Here is a 22679-nt window from a genome sequence, read left to right as displayed (position 1 = left end):
CACTAGCCCTGCATCTCGAACCAAGTGAAAAGGGGTTAAAACTCAATAATTACCTCACCTTTTACCACTCCTTAGCTACAGCTTTAGTAGACACACTGCCCGAGTGGATTTTAAATCAGGATTTTTAATAACATTACTGCCACAAATTTACATAGAAACATACATAGAAATAGAAGGGCCATTCGGCCCTTCGAGCCTGCTCCCCCATTCATTATGATCATGGCTGATCATCAAGATCAATACCCTGATCTCCACCCCCCCCCCATATCCCTCGATCCCTTTCGCCCCGAGAGCAAACCTAATTCCTTCTTCAACGTTTTGGCCTCAACTACTTTCTGTGGGAGTGAATTCCACAGATTCACCGCTCTCTGGGTGAAGAAATTTCTCCTCACCTCAGTCCTAAAAGGTTTACCCCTTATCCTTAAACTATGACCCCTAGTTCTGGACTCCCCCACCATCGGGAACATTCTTTCTGAATCAACCATTAGTGGCCATTACTGAAACATGGTTAAAGGATGGTCACGACTGGGAGTTAAATATCCAAGGGTATCAAACTATTTGGAAGGACAGAGTGGATGGTAAGGGAGGTAGTGTAGCTCTGTTATTTAAGGATGACATCCGGGTAATAGTAAGGGATGACATTGGTGCTATGGAGGATAAGGTTGAATCCATTTGGGTGGAAATCAGGCTAAAAGGTCACTGATAGGAGTAGTCTATAGGCCACCAAATAGTAACATGATGGTGGGGCAGGTAATAAACAAAGAAATAACTGATGCATATAGAAATGGTACAGCAGTTATCATGGGGGATTTTAATCTACATGTCGATTGGTTTAACCAGGTTGGTCAAGCCAGCCTTGAGGAGGAGTTTATAGAATGTATCCGCGATAGTTTCCTAGAACAGTATGTAATGGAACCTATGAGGGAACAAGCGATCCTAGACCTGGTCCTGTGTAATGAGACAGGATTGATTAATGATCTCATAGTTAGGGATCCTCTCGGAAAGAGCAATCTCAATATGGTGGAATTTAAAATACAGATGGAGGGTGAGAAGGTAAAATCAAGCACTAGTGTTTTGTGCTTAAACAAAGGAGATTACAATGGGATGAGAGAAGAACTAGCTAAGGTAGACTGGGAGCAAAGACTTTATGGTGAAACAGTTGAGGAACAGTGGAGAAACTTCCAAGCGATTTTTCACAGTGCTCAGCAAAGGTTTATACCAATGAAAAGGAAGGAGGGTAGAAAGAGGGAAAATCGACTGTGGATATCTAAGGAAATAAGGGAGAGTATCAAATTGAAGGAAAAAGCATACAAAGTGGCAAAGATTAGTGGGAGACTAGAGGACTGGGAAATCTTTAGGGGGCAACAGAAAGCTACTAAAAAAGCTATAAAGAACAGTAAGATAGATTATGAGAGTAAACTTGCTCAGAATATAAAAACAGATAATATAAGTTTCTACAAATATATGAAACATAAAAGAGTGGCTAAGGTAAATATTGGTCCTTTAGAGGATGAGAAGGGCAAATTAATAATGGGAAATGAGGAAATGGCTGAGGAACTGAACAGGTTTTTAGTGTCGGTCTTCACAGTGGAAGACACAAATAACATGCCAGTGACTAATAGAAATGAGGCTATGACAGGTGAGGACCTTGAGATGATTGTTATCACTAAGGAGGTAGTGATGGGCAAGCTAATGGGGCTAAAGGTAGACAAGTCTCCTGGCCCTGATGGAATACATCCCAGAGTGCTAAAAGTGATGGCTAGGGAAATTCCAAATGGACTAGTGATAATTTACCAAAATTCACTAGACTCTGGGGTGGTCCCGGCGGATTGGAAATTAGTAAACGTGACACCACTGTTTAAAAAAGGAGGTAGGCAGAAAGCGGGTAATTATAGGCCAATTAGCTTAACTTCGGTAGTAGGGAAGATGCTGGAATCTGTCATCAAGGAAGAAATAGTGAGGCATCTGGATGGAAATTGTCCCATTGGGCAGATGCAACATGGGTTCATAAAGGGCAGGTCGTGCCTAACTAATTTAGTGGAATTTTTTGAGGACATTACCAGTGCAGTAGATAACAGGGAGCCAATGGATGTGGTATATCTGGATTTCCAGAAAGTTTTTGACAAGGTGCCACACAAAAGGTTGCTGCATAAGATAAAGATGCATGGCATTAAGGGGAAAGTAGTAGCATGGATAGAGGATTGGTTAATTAATAGAAAGTAAAGAGTGGGGATTAATGGGTGTTTCTCTGGTTGGCAATCAGTAGCTAGTGGTGTCCCTCAGGGATCAGTGTTGGGCCCACAATTGTTCACAATTTACATAGATGATTTGGAGTTGGGGACCAAGGGCAATGTGTCCACGTTTGCAGATGACACTAAGATGAGTGGTAAAGCAAAAAGTGCAGAGGATGCCGGAAGTCTGCAGAGGAATTTGGATAGGCTAAGTGAATGGGCTAGGATGTGGTAGATGGAATACAATGTTGACAAATGTGAGGTTATCCATTTTGGTAGGAATAACAGCAAAAGGGATTATTATTGAAATGATGAAATATTAAAACATGCTGCTATGCATAGAGACATGGGTGTGCTAGTGCATGAGTCGCAAAAAGTTGGTTTACAGATGCAACAGGTGATTGAGAAGGCAAATGGAATTTTGTCCTTCATTGCTAGAGGGATGGAGTTTAAGACGTAACAGCCTCCCCGAACAGGCGCCAGAATGTGGCGACTAGGGGCTTTTCACAGTAACTTCATTTGAAGCCTACTTGTGACAATAAGCGATTTTCTTTTCAAGGCTAGGGAGGTTATGCTGCAATTGTATAAGGCGTTAGTGAGGCCACACCTGGAGTATTGTGTTCAGTTTTGGTCTCCTTACCTGAGAAAGGACGTACTGGCGCTGGAGGGTGTGCAGAGGAGATTCACTAGGTTAATCCCAGAGCTGAAGGGGTTGGATTACGAGGAGAGGTTGAGTAGACTGGGACTGTACTCGTTGGAATTTAGAAGGATAAGGGGGGATCTTATAGAAACATATAAAATTATGAAGGGAATAGATAGGATAGATGCAGGCAGGTTGTTTCCACTGGCGGTCGAAAGCAGAACTAGGGGACATAGCCTCAAAATAAGGGGAAGTAGATTTAGGACTGAGTTTAGGAGGAACTTCTTCACCCAAAGGGTTGTGAATCTATGGAATTCCTTGCCCAGTGAAGCAGTTGAGGCTCCTTCATTAAATGTTTTTACGCTAAAGATAGATAGTTTTTTGAAGGATTAAGGGATATGGTGTTCGGGCCGGAAAGTGGAGCTGAGTCCACAAAAGACCAGCCATGATCTCATTGAATGGTGGAGCAGGCTCGAGGGGCCAGATGGCCTCCTCCTGCTCCTAGTTCTTGTGTACCCGATCTAATGCTGGCACCGAGGACCTGGGTTCGATCCCACCCCCACAACCCCAAGATATGCAGGATAGGTCGATTGGCCACGCGAAATTGCCCCATAATTGGAAAACAAAATGAATTGGATACTTTAAATTTTCAGAAACTGACTGAATTCCCCTGTTTCTTACTGTAAGGGGCCTGCGTCAGCTTTGATCAATCATTTTCTCTCTACATGCCTTTTCTTAAATTTCTAATATAATATATCTTGGAGAACTCACATTTCTGAGCCTCTGCAGTTTCTATCCTTGGTATTAGCTGTAAGTGAGGGGCCTGCTGGACCACATCACAGGATATGTAACAGTCTATCAGCTTGGTGGGAGACTGGAGTCACATGTCGACTCTGGCGGGGCAAGGACAGCAGTAACACACAGTGAGGGGATAGGTGGGTGTTATTTATTCAATATTCTAACATGGACACAGAGAGATACAAGATGCTTGCTGTTACTGTTTGTGAATGTTCTTCATCTCTCTTTACAGTGATGTTTTTAAGTAAGAAACCAAGGGAAAAAGAGCTGGACTCTAAGAGCCAAGTGATGGAGGGAATCAGCAGATTAATCTGTACTGCCAAACACCAGCAGACCATGCTCAAAGGTAAGGAACACCCAAACCAACAGACCACTGTGCAGAGCGGCTTTATAACCAGCCCGCTGGATCCTCTCTTCATTATCTTATACACTCCAATTCTGATGTGGAGATGCCGGCGTTGGACTGGGGTGGGCACAGTAAGAAGTCTTACAACACCAGGTTAAAGTCCAGCAGGTTTGTTTGGAATCACTAGCTTTCAGAGCACTGCTACTGCCTCAGGTGGATGAAGAGATAGGTTCCAGAAACATATATATAGACGAAGTCAAAAATGCATGATACTTTGAATGTGAGTCTGTGCAGGTAATTAAGTCTTTACAGGTCCAGATGGAGCAACTGGAGAGAGGGGTAACCCCAGGTTAAAGAGGTGTGAATTGTCTCAAGCCAGGACAGTTGGTAGGATTTCGCAAGCCGAGGACAGATGGTGGGGGATGAATGTAATGCAACATGAATCCCAGGTCCCGGTTGAGGCCGCACTCATGTGTGCAGAACTTGGCTATAAGCTTCTGCTCAGCGATTCTGCATTGTCGCGCGTCCTGAAGGCCGCCTTGGAGAACGCTTACCCGGAGATCAGAGGCTGAATGCCCTTGACTGCTGAAGTGTTCCCCGACTGGAAGGGAACATTCCTGCCTGGCGATCGATGGCCGTTCATCGTGTAACAATCGCCAGGCAGGAATGTTCCCTTCCAGTCGGGGACACTTCAGCAGTCAAGGGCATTCAGAAGGGCCAGATGGCTCAGAAGGGAGGTGTTAACACTCCTCTGGGTCCTCCAGTAAACTTAGTGTCTCTCCTCTGGCCCCACTTGCCTCAGTGACAGGGTCCTCTGTGATTCTGCTGATTGAGGGTTTCAGGGCAGGAGCATGTGGAGGATATGTGCAGCGTCTGATTCTGCCCCTTGGGTAGAGCTGTGACCCCCACACTCTCCAGCTAGACTCTTCATCAAAGGCAGTTACATAGAAACTAGAAGCACGAGGAGGCCATTCGGCCCTTCGAGCCTGCTCCGCTAATCATTGTGATCATGGCTGATCATCAAGTTCAATACCCTGATCCCGCCTTCCCCCATATCCCTCGAGCCCTTTCACCCCGAGAGCAAATCTAATTCCTTCTTCAAATTACACAACGTTTTGGCCTCAACTACTTTCTGTGGGAGTGAATTCCACAGATTCACCGCTCTCTGGGTGAAGAAATTTCTCCTCACCTCAGTCCTAAAAGGTTTACCCCTTATCCTCAAACTATGACCCCTAGTTCTGGACTCCCCCACCATCGGGAACGTTCTTTCTGAATCTGTCTAATCCTGGTAGAATTGTGTAAGTTTCTATGAGACTCCCTCATTCTCTAAACTCCCAATGAATATAATCCTAACTGACTCAGTCTCTCCTCAATAATACAGATAACTATATAACTATACACTATTATAACAAACCAGTTCCAACTTCTCTCACTCCAGCTATTCTATGTCTTGATTGTTCACTGTTCTGAATCACATCATGTGACTTTGAAAAGGCAGGAATCCAGTTCTTATAGTATCTGACTGTGAGCCATCTAGTGTTGAAATGACTGTACTACATTTATATACATTGATCATGTATATTAATATCTGAATATCACTACATGGTACACAGAGGGAGAATTCAGAATGTCCAATTCACCTCACAGCACGTCTTTCGGGACTTGTGGGAGGAAACCGGAGCACCCGGAGGAAACCCACGCAGACACGGGGAGAACGTGCAGACTCCGCACAGACAGTGACCCAGCGGGGAATTGAACCCGGGCCCTTGGTGCTGTGAATAGATTATCATAGAATTTACAGTGCAGAAGGAGGCCATTCGGCCCATCGAGTCTGCACCGGCTCTTGGAAAGAGCACCCTACCCAAGGTCAACACCTCCACCCTATCCCCATAACCCAGTAACCCCACCCAACACTAAGGGCAATTTTGGACACTAATGGCAATTTAGCATGGCCAATCCACCTAACCTGCACATCTTTGGACTGTGGGAGGAAACCGGAGCACCCGGAGGAAACCCACGCACACACTGGGAGGATGTGCAGACTCCGCACAGACAGTGACCCAAGCCGGAATCGATCCTGGGACCCTGGAGCTGTGAAGCAATTGTGCTATCCACAATGCCACCGTGCTGCCCGTGAAGCACAAGTGCTAACCACTATGCTACTGTGCCACCCAGATAAGGACACCAAAACTGCCCACAATACTCCAGGTGTGGCCTCACCAATGCCCGTTACAATTGCAGTGAAACATCTCTATTCCTCGACTCCTATCCTCTCGCTATGAAGGCCAACATACCATTTGCCTTCTTTCCTGCCTGCTGTACCTGCGTGTTTACTTTCAGCGACTGATGCACGAGGACAGCAAGGTCTCGCTGAGTATCCGCCTCTCTCAATTTACACCCACTCAAATAATAATCTGCCTTCCTATTTTTGCTCCCGAAGTGGATAACCTCACATTTTTAACTCCTGTATATTGCCCATCTCCTAAACTCAGAAATCTGCTCCCGAAATAGGCTCCTTCTCTCCTCCTCTTGTCCCCTTTACGATTTTTGATTATCTGCTGTAATGTGGCTGTGTCGGTTTTTGGCCTTGAGTTTTATTCAGTAAAGGTTACTGTACAATCACAAGTTGTTGTTAGTTATTAGAGAAGTGTTTTGTGAAGTAATGATCTGACTGATGAATATTTTGTACTGTCTTGCAGTCTCGATCGACGGAGTGGAATGGAATGATGTCAAATTCTTCCAGCTGGCTGCACAATGGCCTACTCATGTCAAGTACTTCCCTGTGGGAATATTCGGCTACTCCAAGACGGTGTGACAGTTGTGATCAGACTGTGGGCAGCGCTGCCTCATCTTTTCCTGTGGAATAACTCTGATTGTGGCACTGACCGACTTGCTGTTGTTTCCTATTTAAACGCCAGAGAGAAAAGTTGCGATTTTTTTATTGAATTTATCGGCCAGATGATTCTCAGTGGATTACAGACTGTGAGGGCCTCTCACACCTCTCCTCACACATCCACTTTCCACAAGAATGTCATCCACCTGAATTCGGAACTTTCAAATAAAGAAAAGAGCCAGGAAGGCAGATCCCTGGGTAAAACTTAACAAAGTTTTCTTTCAATAATCTGTGATCTCTCACAAACACAGCAGCTTCACATACACGGTTTAATCCTCTAACCCAGCTTCACACACACGGTTTAATCCTCTATCCCAGCTTCACACACACGGTTTAATCCTCTATCCCAGCTTCACACACACGGTTTAATCCTCTAACCCAGCTTCACACACACGGTTTAATCCTCTATCCCAGCTTCACACACAGGGTTTAATCCACTCGCCCAGGTTCACACAGACGGTTTAATCCTCCAACCCAGCTTTACACACATGGTTTAATCCACTCTCCCAGCTTCACACATACGGTTTAATCCACTCGCCCAGCTTCACACACACGGTTTTATCCTCTAACCCAGCTTCACACACACGGTTTAATCCACTCGCCCAGCTTCACACACACGGTTGAATCCTCTATACCAGCTTCACACACACGGTTAAATCCTCTAACCCAGCTTCACACACACGGTTTAATCCACTCGCCCAGCTTCACACACACGGTTTTATCCTCTAACCCAGCTTCACACACACGGTTTAATCCACTCGCCCAGCTTCACACACACGGTTGAATCCTCTATCCCAGCTTCACACACACGGTTTAATCCTCTATCCCAGCTTCACACACACGGTTTAATCTTCCAACCCAGCTTTACACACATGGTTTAATCCACTCTCCCAGCTTCACACACACGGTTAAATCCTCTAACCCAGCTTCACACACACGGTTTAATCCACTCGCCCAGCTTCACACACACGGTTTTATCCTCTAACCCAGCTTCACACACACGGTTTAATCCACTCGCCCAGCTTCACACACACGGTTTAATCCTCTATCCCAGCTTCACACACACGGTTTAATCCACTCGCCCAGCTTCACACACACGGTTTAATCCACTCGCCCAGCTTCACACACACGGTTTAATCCACTCGCCCAGCTTCACACACACGGTTTAATCCTCTATCCCAGCTTCACACACACGGTTTAATCCACTCGCCCAGCTTCACACACACGGTTTAATCCACTCGCCCAGCTTCACACACACGGTTTAATCCACTCACCCAGCTTCACACACACGGTTTAATCCTCTATCCCAGCTTCACACACACGGTTTAATCCTCTAACCCAGCTTCACACACACGGTTTAATCCACTCGCCCAGCTTCACACACACGGTTTAATCCACTCGCCCAGCTTCACACACACGGTTTAATCCTCTAACCCAGCTTCACACACACGGTTTAATCCACTCGCCCAGCTTCACACACACGGTTTAATCCACTCGCCCATCTTCACACACACGGTTTAATCCTCTAACCCAGATTCACACACATGGTTTAATCCTCTCGCCCAGCTTCACACAAACGGTTTAATCCACTCGCCGAGTTTCACACACACGGTTTAATCCTCTCGCCCAGCTTCACACACACGGTTTAATCCTCTAACCCAGCTTCACACACACGGTTTAATCCTCTAACCCAGCTTCACACACACACGGTTTAATCCTCTAACCCAGCTTCACACACACGGTTTAATCCTCTAACCCAGCTTCACACACACGGTTTAATCCTCTAACCCAGCTTCACACACACACGGTTTAATCCTCTATCCCACCTCCACGCACATGGTTTAATCCTCCAACCCAGCTTCACAAACACGGTATAATCATCTCCCCAGCTTCACACACACGGTTTAATTCGCTACCCCAGCTTCACACACACGGTTTAATCCTCAAACCCAGCTTCACACACACGGTTTAATCCTCTAACCCAACTTCCCATACACGGTTTAATCCTCTCGCCCAGCTTCACATACACGGTTTAATCCTCTAACCCAGCTTCACACACACGGTTTAATCCTCTCGCCCAGCTTCACACACACTGTTTAATCCTCTAACCCAGCTTCACACACACGGTTTAATCCTCTAACCAAGCTTCACACACACGGTTTAATCCTCTAACCCAGCTTCACACACACCCGGTTTAATCCTCTAACCCAGCTTCACACACACGGTTTAATCCACTCGCCCAGCTTCAGACACACTGTTTAATCCTCTATCCCACCTCCACGCACATGGTTTAATCCTCCAAACCAGCTTCACAAACACGGTATAATCATCTCCCCCAGCTTCACACACGGTTTAATTCTCTACCCCAGCTTCACACACACGGTTTTATCCTCTAACCCAGCTTCACACACGGTTTAATCCTCTAACCCAGCTTCACACACACGGTTTAATCCTCTCGCCCAGCTTCACACACACGGTTTAATCGTCGAATCCAGCTCAACACACACGGTTTAATCCTCTCACCCAGCATCACACACATGGTTTAATCCTCTCACCCAGCTTCACACACACGGTATAATCCTCTCGCCCAGCTTCACACACACGGTTTAATCCTCTCGCACAGCTTCACACACACGGTTTAATCCTCTAACCCACCTTCACACACACGGTTTAATCCTCTAACCCAGCTTCACACACATGGTTTAATCCTCTCGCCCAGCTTCACGCAAACGGTTTAATCCTCTCGCCCAGCTTCACACACACGGTTTAATCCTCTCGCCCAGCTTCACACACACAGTTGAATCTCTATCCCAGCTTCACACACGGTTTAATCCTGTAACCCACCTTCACACACACGGTTTAATCCTCTAACCCAGCTTCACACACACGGTTTAATCCACTCGTCCAGCTTCACACACACACACACACTTTAATCCTCTAACCCACCTTCACACACACGGTTTAATCCTCTATCCCACCTTCACACACACGGTTTAATCCTCTATCCCAGCTTCACACACACGGTTTAATCCTCTAATCCAGCTTCACACACACGGTTTAATCCTCTATCCCAGCTTCACACGCACGGTTTAATCCTCTATCCCAGCTTCACACACACGGTTCAATCTCTATCCCAGCTTCACACACACGGTTTAATCCTTGATCCCAGCTTCACACACACGGTTTAATCCTCTAATCCAGGTTCACACACACGGTTTAATCTCTATTCCAGCTTCACACACATGGGCTAATCCTCTCGCCAAGCTTCACACACACGGTTTAATCCTCTAATCCAGCTCAACACACACGGTTTAATCCTCTCACCCAGCATCACACACATGGTTTAATCCTCTAACCCAGCTTCACACACACGGTATAATACTCTCGCCCAGCTTCACACATACGGTTTAATCCTCTCGCCCAGCTTCACACACACGGTTTAATCCTCGAACCCACCTTCACACACACGGTTTAATCCTCTAACCCAGCTTCACACACATGGTTTAATCCTCTCGCCCAGCTTCACACAAACGGTATCATCCTCTCGCCCAGCTCACACACACGGTTTATCCTCTAACCCAGCTTCACACACACGGTTGAATCCTCTCTCCCACCTTCACACACACGGTTAAATCCTCTAACCCAGCTTCACACACACGGTTTAATCCACTCGCCCAGCTTCACACACACGGTTTAATCCTCTAACCCAGCTTCACACACGCGGTTTAATCAACTCGCCCAGCTTCACACACACGGTTTAATCCTCTAACCCAGCTTCCCATACACGGTTTAATCCTCAATCCCAGCTTCACGCACACGGTATAATCCACTCGCCCAGCTTCACACACACGGTTTAATCCACTCGCCCAGTTTCACACACACGGTTTAATCCTCTAACCCAGCTTCACACACACGGTTGAATACTCTCGCCCAGCTTCACACACACGGTTTAATCCTCTAACCCAGCTTCACACACACGGTTTAATCCTCTCACCCAGCATCACACACACGGTTTAATCCACTCGCCCAGCTTCACACACACGGTTTAATCCACTATCCCAGCTTCACACACACGGTTCAATCCTCCATCCCAGCTTTATCTCTACGGTTGACTCCTCTATCCCAGCTTCACACACACGGTTTAATCCTCTATTCCAGCTTCATCCATACGGTTTAATCCTCTATCGCAGCTTAACACAAACGGTTTAATCCTCGATCCCAGCTTCACACACGCGGTTTAATCCTCTATCCCAGCTTCACACACACGGTTTAATCCACTCGCCCAGCTTCACACACACGGTTTAATCCTCTATTCCAGCTTCATCCATACGGTTTAATCCTCTATCGCAGTTTAACACAAACGGTTTAATCCTCGATCCCAGCTTCACACACACGGTTTAATCCTCTATCCCAGTTTCACACACACAGTTTAATCGTCTAACCCAGCTTCACACACACGGTTTAATCCTCTAACCCAGCTTCACACATACGGTTTGATCCTCTCACCCATCTTCACACACACGGTTTAACTCTAACCCAGCTTCACACACGGTTTAATCCTCTAACCCAGAGTCACACGCACGGTTTAATCCTCTATCCCACCTTCACACACACGGTTTAATCCTCTATCCCAGCTTCACACACACGGCTTAATCTCTAACCCAGCTTCACACACACGGTTTTACGTCTAACCCAGCTTCACACGCACGGTTTAATCCTCTCACCCAGCTTCACACACACGGTTTAATCTCTAACCCAGTTTCACACACATGGTTTAATCCACTCGCCCAGCTTCACACACACAGTTTAATCTCTATCCCAGTTTCACACACATGGTTTAATCTTCTAACTCAGCTTCACACACACGGTTGAATCTCTATCCCAGCTTCACACACGGTTTAATCCTCTAACCCAGCTTCACACACATGGTTTAATCCTCTCGCTCAGCTTCACACAACGGTTTAATCCTCTCGCCCAACTTCACACAAATGGTTTAATCCTCTAACCCAGCTTCACACACACACGGTTGAATCTCTATCCCAGCTTCACACACGGTTTAATACTCTAACCCACCTTCACACACACGGTTTAATCCACTCGCCCAGCTTCACACACACGGTTTAATCCTCTATCCCAGCTTCACACACATGGTTTAATGCTCTAACCCAGCTTCACACACACAATTTAATCCTCTAATCCATCTTCACACACACGGTTTAATCTCTATCCCAGCTTCACACACATGGGCTAATCCTCTCGCCCAGCTACACACACACGGTTTAATCCTCTAATCCAGCTCAACACACACGGTTTAATCCTCTCACCCAGCATCACACGCACGGTTTAATCCTCTAACCCAGCATCACACGCACGGTTTAATCCTCTCGCCCAGCTTCACACACACGGTTTCACCCTCTATCCCAGCTTCACACACACGGTTTAATCCTCTCGCCCAGCTTCACACACACGGTTTAATCCTCTCGCCCAGATTCTAACACACGGTTTAATCCTCTATCCCAGCTTCACAGACACGGTTTAATCCTCGAAGCCAGCTTCACACATACGGTTTAATCTCTATCCCAGCTTCACACGCACGGATTAATCCACTCGGCAAGCTTCACACACACGGTTTAATCCTCTCGCCCAGCTTCACACACACGGTTTAATCCACTCGCCCAGCTTCACACACGCGGTTTAATCCTCTATCCCTGCTTCACACACACGGTTGAATCCTCCATCCCACCTTCCCACGTACGGTTTAATCCACTCGCCCAGCTTCACACACACGGTTTAATCCTCTATCCCAGCTTCAGACACACGGTTTAATCTCTATCCCAGCTTCACACACACGGTTTAATCTCTATCCCAGCTTCACACACACGGTTTAATCCTATCGCCCAGCTTCACGCACAAGGTTTAATCCACTCGCCCAGCTTCACACACACGGTTTAACCCTCTATCCCAGCTTCACACACACGGTTTAATCCTCTATCCCAGCTTCACACACACGGTTTAATCCACTCGCCCAGCTTCACACACATGGTTTAATCCTCTAACCCAGCTTCAAACACACGTTTTAATCCACTCGCCCAGCTTCACACACACGGTTTAATCCACTGACCCAGCGTCACACACACGGTTTAATCCTCTATCCCAGCTTCACACACACGGTTTAATCCACTGACCCAGCGTCACACACACGGTTTAATCCTCTATCCAAGCTTCACACACACGGTTTAATCCACTGACCCAGCTTCACACACACGGTTTAATCCTCTATCCCAGCTTCACACACACGGTTTAATCCACTGACCCAGCGTCACACACACGGTTTAATCCACTCGCCCAGCTTCTCTCACACGGTTTAATCCTCTATCCCAGCTTCACACAGACGGTTTAATCCTCTCGCCCATCTTCACACACACGGTTTAATCCACTCGCCCAGCTTCACAAACACGGTTGAATCCACTCGCCCAGCTTCACACCCACGGTTTAATCCACTCGCCCTGCTTCACACACACAGTTTAATCCTCTATCCCAGCTTCACACACACGGTTTAATCCTCTATCCCAGCTTCACACACGCGGTTTAATCCACTCGCCCAGCTTCACACACACAGTTTAATCTCTATCCCAGCTTCACACACACGGTTTAATCCTCTATCCCAGCTTCACACACACGGTTTAATCCTCTAACCCAGCTTCACACACACGGTTTAATCCTCTAACCCAGCTTCACACACACGATTTAATCCTCTAATCCAGCTTCTCACACACGATTTAATCCTCTAATCCATCTTCTCACACACGGTTTAATCCTCTAACCCAGCTTCACACACATGGGCTAATCCTCTCGCCCAGCTTCACACACATGGTTTAATCCTCTCACCCAGCTTCACACACACGGTATAATCCTCTCGCCCAGCTTCACACACACGGTTTAATCCTCTCGCCCAGCTTCACGCAAACGGTTTAATCCTCTAACCCACCTTCACACACACGGTTTAATCCTCTCGCCCAGCTTCACACACACAGTTGAATCTCTATCCCAGCTTCACACACGGTTTAATCCTGTAACCCACCTTCACACACACGGTTTAATCCTCTAACCCAGCTTCACACACACGGTTTAATCCACTCGTCCAGCTTCACACACACACACACACTTTAATCCTCTAACCCACCTTCACACACACGGTTTAATCCTCTATCCCACCTTCACACACACGGTTTAATCCTCTATCCCAGCTTCACACACACGGTTTAATCCTCTAATCCAGCTTCACACACACGGTTTAATCCTCTATCCCAGCTTCACACGCACGGTTTAATCCTCTATCCCAGCTTCACACACACGGTTCAATCTCTATCCCAGCTTCACACACACGGTTTAATCCTTGATCCCAGCTTCACACACACGGTTTAATCCTCTAATCCAGGTTCACACACACGGTTTAATCTCTATTCCAGCTTCACACACATGGGCTAATCCTCTCGCCAAGCTTCACACACACGGTTTAATCCTCTAATCCAGCTCAACACACACGGTTTAATCCTCTCACCCAGCATCACACACATGGTTTAATCCTCTAACCCAGCTTCACACACACGGTATAATACTCTCGCCCAGCTTCACACATACGGTTTAATCCTCTCGCCCAGCTTCACACACACGGTTTAATCCTCTAACCCACCTTCACACACACGGTTTAATCCTCTAACCCAGCTTCACACACATGGTTTAATCCTCTCGCCCAGCTTCACACAAACGGTATCATCCTCTCGCCCAGCTCACACACACGGTTTATCCTCTAACCCAGCTTCACACACACGGTTGAATCCTCTCTCCCACCTTCACACACACGGTTAAATCCTCTAACCCAGCTTCACACACACGGTTTAATCCACTCGCCCAGCTTCACACACACGGTTTAATCCTCTAACCCAGCTTCACACACGCGGTTTAATCAACTCGCCCAGCTTCACACACACGGTTTAATCCTCTAACCCAGCTTCCCATACACGGTTTAATCCTCAATCCCAGCTTCACGCACACGGTATAATCCACTCGCCCAGCTTCACACACACGGTTTAATCCACTCGCCCAGTTTCACACACACGGTTTAATCCTCTAACCCAGCTTCACACACACGGTTGAATACTCTCGCCCAGCTTCACACACACGGTTTAATCCTCTAACCCAGCTTCACACACACGGTTTAATCCTCTCACCCAGCATCACACACACGGTTTAATCCACTCGCCCAGCTTCACACACACGGTTTAATCCACTATCCCAGCTTCACACACACGGTTCAATCCTCCATCCCAGCTTTATCTCTACGGTTGACTCCTCTATCCCAGCTTCACACACACGGTTTAATCCTCTATTCCAGCTTCATCCATACGGTTTAATCCTCTATCGCAGCTTAACACAAACGGTTTAATCCTCGATCCCAGCTTCACACACGCGGTTTAATCCTCTATCCCAGCTTCACACACACGGTTTAATCCACTCGCCCAGCTTCACACACACGGTTTAATCCTCTATTCCAGCTTCATCCATACGGTTTAATCCTCTATCGCAGTTTAACACAAACGGTTTAATCCTCGATCCCAGCTTCACACACACGGTTTAATCCTCTATCCCAGTTTCACACACACAGTTTAATCGTCTAACCCAGCTTCACACACACGGTTTAATCCTCTAACCCAGCTTCACACATACGGTTTGATCCTCTCACCCATCTTCACACACACGGTTTAACTCTAACCCAGCTTCACACACGGTTTAATCCTCTAACCCAGAGTCACACGCACGGTTTAATCCTCTATCCCACCTTCACACACACGGTTTAATCCTCTATCCCAGCTTCACACACACGGCTTAATCTCTAACCCAGCTTCACACACACGGTTTTACGTCTAACCCAGCTTCACACGCACGGTTTAATCCTCTCACCCAGCTTCACACACACGGTTTAATCTCTAACCCAGTTTCACACACATGGTTTAATCCACTCGCCCAGCTTCACACACACAGTTTAATCTCTATCCCAGTTTCACACACATGGTTTAATCTTCTAACTCAGCTTCACACACACGGTTGAATCTCTATCCCAGCTTCACACACGGTTTAATCCTCTAACCCAGCTTCACACACATGGTTTAATCCTCTCGCTCAGCTTCACACAACGGTTTAATCCTCTCGCCCAACTTCACACAAATGGTTTAATCCTCTAACCCAGCTTCACACACACACGGTTGAATCTCTATCCCAGCTTCACACACGGTTTAATACTCTAACCCACCTTCACACACACGGTTTAATCCACTCGCCCAGCTTCACACACACGGTTTAATCCTCTATCCCAGCTTCACACACATGGTTTAATGCTCTAACCCAGCTTCACACACACAATTTAATCCTCTAATCCATCTTCACACACACGGTTTAATCTCTATCCCAGCTTCACACACATGGGCTAATCCTCTCGCCCAGCTACACACACACGGTTTAATCCTCTAATCCAGCTCAACACACACGGTTTAATCCTCTCACCCAGCATCACACGCACGGTTTAATCCTCTAACCCAGCATCACACGCACGGTTTAATCCTCTCGCCCAGCTTCACACACACGGTTTCACCCTCTATCCCAGCTTCACACACACGGTTTAATCCTCTCGCCCAGCTTCACACACACGGTTTAATCCTCTCGCCCAGATTCTAACACACGGTTTAATCCTCTATCCCAGCTTCACAGACACGGTTTAATCCTCGAAGCCAGCTTCACACATACGGTTTAATCTCTATCCCAGCTTCACACGCACGGATTAATCCACTCGGCAAGCTTCACACACACGGTTTAATCCTCTCGCCCAGCTTCACACACACGGTTTAATCCACTCGCCCAGCTTCACACACGCGGTTTAATCCTCTATCCCTGCTTCACACACACGGTTGAATCCTCCATCCCACCTTCCCACGTACGGTTTAATCCACTCGCCCAGCTTCACACACACGGTTTAATCCTCTATCCCAGCTTCAGACACACGGTTTAATCTCTATCCCAGCTTCACACACACGGTTTAATCTCTATCCCAGCTTCACACACACGGTTTAATCCTATCGCCCAGCTTCACGCACAAGGTTTAATCCACTCGCCCAGCTTCACACACACGGTTTAACCCTCTATCCCAGCTTCACACACACGGTTTAATCCTCTATCCCAGCTTCACACACACGGTTTAATCCACTCGCCCAGCTTCACACACATGGTTTAATCCTCTAACCCAGCTTCAAACACACGTTTTAATCCACTCGCCCAGCTTCACACACACGGTTTAATCTCCAACCCAGCTTCACACACACGGTTTAATCCACTGACCCAGCGTCACACACACGGTTTAATCCTCTATCCCAGCTTCACACACACGGTTTAATCCACTGACCCAGCGTCACACACACGGTTTAATCCTCTATCCAAGCTTCACACACACGGTTTAATCCACTCGGCAAGCTTCACACACACGGTTTAATCCTCTCGCCCAGCTTCACACACACGGTTTAATCCACTCGCCCAGCTTCACACACACGGTTTAATCTCCAACCCAGCTTCACACACACGGTTTAATCCACTGACCCAGCGTCACACACACGGTTTAATCCTCTATCCCAGCTTCACACACACGGTTTAATCCACTGACCCAGCGTCACACACATGGTTTAATCCTCTATCCCAGCTTCACACGCACGGATTAATCCACTCGGCAAGCTTCACACACACGGTTTAATCCTCTCGCCCAGCTTCACACACACGGTTTAATCCACTCGCCCAGCTTCACACACGCGGTTTAATCCTCTATCCCTGCTTCACACACACGGTTGAATCCTCCATCCCACCTTCCCACGTACGGTTTAATCCACTCGCCCAGCTTCACACACACGGTTTAATCCTCTATCCCAGCTTCAGACACACGGTTTAATCTCTATCCCAGCTTCACACACACGGTTTAATCTCTATCCCAGCTTCACACACACGGTTTAATCCTATCGCCCAGCTTCACGCACAAGGTTTAATCCACTCGCCCAGCTTCACACACACGGTTTAACCCTCTATCCCAGCTTCACACACACGGTTTAATCCTCTATCCCAGCTTCACACACACGGTTTAATCCACTCGCCCAGCTTCACACACATGGTTTAATCCTCTAACCCAGCTTCAAACACACGTTTTAATCCACTCGCCCAGCTTCACACACACGGTTTAATCTCCAACCCAGCTTCACACACACGGTTTAATCCACTGACCCAGCGTCACACACACGGTTTAATCCTCTATCCCAGCTTCACACACACGGTTTAATCCACTGACCCAGCGTCACACACACGGTTTAATCCTCTATCCAAGCTTCACACACACGGTTTAATCCACTGACCCAGCTTCACACACACGGTTTAATCCTCTATCCCAGCTTCACACACACGGTTTAATCCACTGACCCAGCGTCACACACACGGTTTAATCCACTCGCCCAGCTTCTCTCACACGGTTTAATCCTCTATCCCAGCTTCACACAGACGGTTTAATCCTCTCGCCCATCTTCACACACACGGTTTAATCCACTCGCCCAGCTTCACAAACACGGTTGAATCCACTCGCCCAGCTTCACACCCACGGTTTAATCCACTCGCCCTGCTTCACACACACAGTTTAATCCTCTATCCCAGCTTCACACACACGGTTTAATCCTCTATCCCAGCTTCACACACGCGGTTTAATCCACTCGCCCAGCTTCACACACACAGTTTAATCTCTATCCCAGCTTCACACACACGGTTTAATCCTCTATCCCAGCTTCACACACACGGTTTAATCCTCTAACCCAGCTTCACACACACGGTTTAATCCTCTAACCCAGCTTCACACACACGATTTAATCCTCTAATCCAGCTTCTCACACACGATTTAATCCTCTAATCCATCTTCTCACACACGGTTTAATCCTCTAACCCAGCTTCACACACATGGGCTAATCCTCTCGCCCAGCTTCACACACATGGTTTAATCCACTCGCCCAGCTTCACACAAACGGTTTAATCCTCGCGCCCAGCTCACACACATGGTTTAATCCTCTTTCCCAACTTCACACACACGGTTGAATCTCTATCCCAGCTTCACACACGGTTTAATCCTCTATCGCAGCTTCACACAAACGGTTTAATCCTCTAACCCAGCTTCACACACACGGTTTAATCCACTATCCCAGCTTCACACACACGGTTTAATCCTCTAACCCAGCTTCACACACACGGTTTAATCCTCTAACCCAGCTTCACACACTCTTTAATCCTCGAACCCAGCTTCACACACACGGTTTAATCCACTCGCCCAGCTTCACACACACGGTTTAATCCAGTATCCCAGCTTCACACACACGGTTTCATCCTCTCGCCCAGCTTCACACATACGGTTTAATCCTCTAACCCAGCTTCACACACACGGTTTAATCCACTCGCCCAGCTTCATCCACACGGTTTAATCCTCTATCCCAGCTTCACACACACAGTTTAATCCTCTATCCCAGCATCATCCATAGGGTTTAATCCTCTATCCCAGCTTCACACACACGGTTTAATCTCTAACCCAGCGTCACACGCACAGTTTAATCCTCTAACCCAGCTTCACACACATGGTTCAATCTCTAGCCCAGCTTCACACACACGGTTTAATCTCTAACCCAGCTTCACATACGGTTTAATCTCTAACCCAGCGTCACACGCAAGGTTTAATCCTCTAACCCAGCTTCACACACATGGTTCAATCTCCAGCCAGCTTCACACACACGGTTTAATCTCTAACCCAGCTTCACACACAGGGTTTAATCCACTCGCCCAGCTTCACACAAACTGTTTAATCCTCTCGCCCAGCTTCACACACATGGTTTAATCCTCAAACCCACCTTCGCACACACGGTTGAATCTCTATCCCAGCTTCACACACGGTTTAATCCTCTAACCCACCTTCACACACACGGTTTTATCCTCTAACCCAGCTTCACACACACGGTTTAATCCACTCGCCCAGCTTCACACACACGGTTTAATCCTCTATCCCAGCTTCACACACACGGTTTAATCCTCTAAACCAGCTTCACACACACGATTTAATCCTCTAATCCAGCTTCACACACACGGTTTAATCTCTAACCCAGCTTTCACACACGGTTTAATCCTCTAACCCAGCTTCACACACACGATTTAATCCTCGAATCCAGCTTCACACACACGGTTTGATCTCTATCCCAGCTTCACACACATGGGCTAATCCTATCGCCCAGCTTCACACACACGGTTTAATCCTCTAATCCAGCTCAACACACACGGTTTAATCCTCTCACCCAGCATCACACACACGGTTTAATCCTCTAACCCAGCTTACACACATGGTTTAATCCTCTCGCCCAGCTTCACACAAACGGTTTAATCCTCTCGCCCAGCTCACACACATGGTTTAAACCTCTAACCCAGCTTCACACACACGGTTGAATCTCTATCCCAGCTTCGCACACGGTTTAATCCTCTGACCCACCTTCACACACACGGTTTAATCCTCTATCCCACCTTCACACACACGGTTTAATCCTCTATCCCAGCTTCACACACACGGTTTAATCCTCTAACCCAGCTTCATACACACGGTTTAATCCACTATCCCAACTTCACACACACGGTTTAATCCACTCGCCCAGCTTCACACACACGGTTTAATCCTCTATCCCAGCTTTACACACACGGTTTAATCCTCAATCCCAGCTTCATGCACACAGTTTAATCCACTCGCCCAGTTTCAAACACACGGTTTAATCCTCTCGCCCAGCTTCACACACACGGTTTAATCCTCTAACCCAGCTTCACACACACGGTTTAATCCTCTCACCCAGCATCACACACACGGTTTAATCCACTCACCCAGCTTCACACACGCGGTTTAATCCTCTATCCCAGCTTCACACACGCGGTTTAATCCTCTATCCCAACTTCACACACACGGTTGAATCTCTATCCCAGCTTCACACACGGTTTAATCCTCTAACCCACCTGCACACACACGGTTTAATCCTCTAACCCAGCTTCACACACACGGCTTAATCCACTCGCCCAGCTTCACACACACGGTTTAATCTCCAACCCAGCTTCACACACCCAGTTTATCCTCTAACGCACCTTCACACACACGGTTTAATCCTCTATCGCAGCTTCACACACACGGTTTAATCCCCTAACCCAGCTTCACACACACGGTTTAATCCACTATCCCAGCTTCACACACACGGTTTAATCCTCTAACCAAGCTTCACACACACGGTTTAATCCTCTAACCCAGCTTCACACACTCTTTAATCCTCGAACCCAGCTTCACACACACGGTTTAATCCACTCGCACAGCTTCACACACACGGTTTAATCTCCAACCCAGCTTCACACACCCAGTTTATCCCCTAACGCACCTTCACACACACGGTTTAATCCTCTATTCCAGCTTCACACACACGCTTTAATCCTCTATCGCAGCTTCACACACACGGTTTAATCCTCTAACCCAGCTTCACACACACGGTTTAATCCACTATCCCAGCTTCACACACACGGTTTAATCCTCTAACCCAGCTTCACACACACAGTTTAATCCTCTGACCCAGCTTCACACACACGGTTTAATCCTCGAACCCAGCTTCACACACACGGTTTAATCCTCTATCCCAGCTTCACACACACGGTTTAATCATCTCGCCCAGCTTCACACACACCGTTTAATCCACTCGCCCAGCTTCACACACACGGTTTAATACTCTATCCCACGTTCACACACACGGTTTAATCCTCTATCCCAGCTTCATCCACACGGTTTAATCCTCTATCCCAGCTTCACACACACGGTTTAATCCTCTATCCCAGCTTCATCCATACGGTTTAATCCTCTAACCCAGCGTCACACACACGGTTTAATCCACTATCCCAACTTCACACACACGGTTTAATCCACTCGCCCAGCTTCACACACACGGTTTAATCTCTAACCCATCTTCACACACATGGTTTTAATCCACTCGCCCAGCTTCACAGACACAGTTTAACCTCTATCCCAGCTTCACACACATGGTTTAATCTTCTAACCCAGCTTCACACACACGGTTTAATCTCTAACTCAGCTTCACACACGGTTTAATCCTCTAACCCAGAGTCACACGCACGGTTTAATCCTCTATCCCACCTTCACACACACGGCTTAATCTCTAACCCAGCTTCACACACACAGTTTAATCCTCTATCCCAGCTTCACACACACGCCTTAATCTCTAACCCAGCTTCACACACACAGTTTAATCCACTCGCCCAGCTTCACACACACGGTTTAATCATCTCGCCCAGCTTCACACACACGGTTTAATCCTCTAACCCAGCTTCACACACACGGTTTAATACACTCGCCCAGCTTCACACACACAGTTTAATCTCTATCCCAGCTTCACACACATGGTTTAATCTTCTAACCCAGCTTCACACACACGGTTGAATCTCTATCCCAGCTTCACACACGGTTTAATCCTCTAACGCAGCTTCACACACATGGTTTAATCCTCTAACCCAGCTTCACACACATGGTTTAATCCTCTAACCCAGCTTCACACACACGGTTTAATCCTCTCGCCCAGCTTCACACACACGGTTTAATCCTCTAACCCACCTTCACACACACGGTTTTAT

The 22679-nt window shown here is 47.1% G+C and overlaps 1 protein-coding gene across 4 annotated transcripts in view; it reads left to right on the top strand.

Annotated features, from left to right (window-relative positions):
- The window catches only part of LOC140411248 (phosphofurin acidic cluster sorting protein 1-like), a 911105-nt gene extending 903984 nt beyond the window's left edge, over positions 1 to 7121 (top strand). For all 4 annotated transcript variants that reach the window (XM_072500372.1, XM_072500373.1, XM_072500371.1 and 1 more), the window contains 2 exons: positions 3902 to 4015; positions 6715 to 7121. In XM_072500372.1, the coding sequence (XP_072356473.1) occupies positions 3902 to 4015; positions 6715 to 6830 (230 nt within the window). In that variant the 3' untranslated portion in view covers positions 6831 to 7121. The remainder of the gene's footprint in view (positions 1 to 3901; positions 4016 to 6714) is intronic.
- The last annotated feature ends 15558 nt before the right edge of the window (positions 7122 to 22679 follow it).

Source organism: Scyliorhinus torazame, chromosome 4 (genome assembly GCF_047496885.1).
Source record: "Scyliorhinus torazame isolate Kashiwa2021f chromosome 4, sScyTor2.1, whole genome shotgun sequence".
Classification (NCBI taxonomy): Eukaryota; Metazoa; Chordata; class Chondrichthyes; order Carcharhiniformes; family Scyliorhinidae; genus Scyliorhinus; species Scyliorhinus torazame.
Note: the sequence above shows the minus strand (reverse complement) of the source record. Positions and strands in the feature narration are given on the sequence as shown.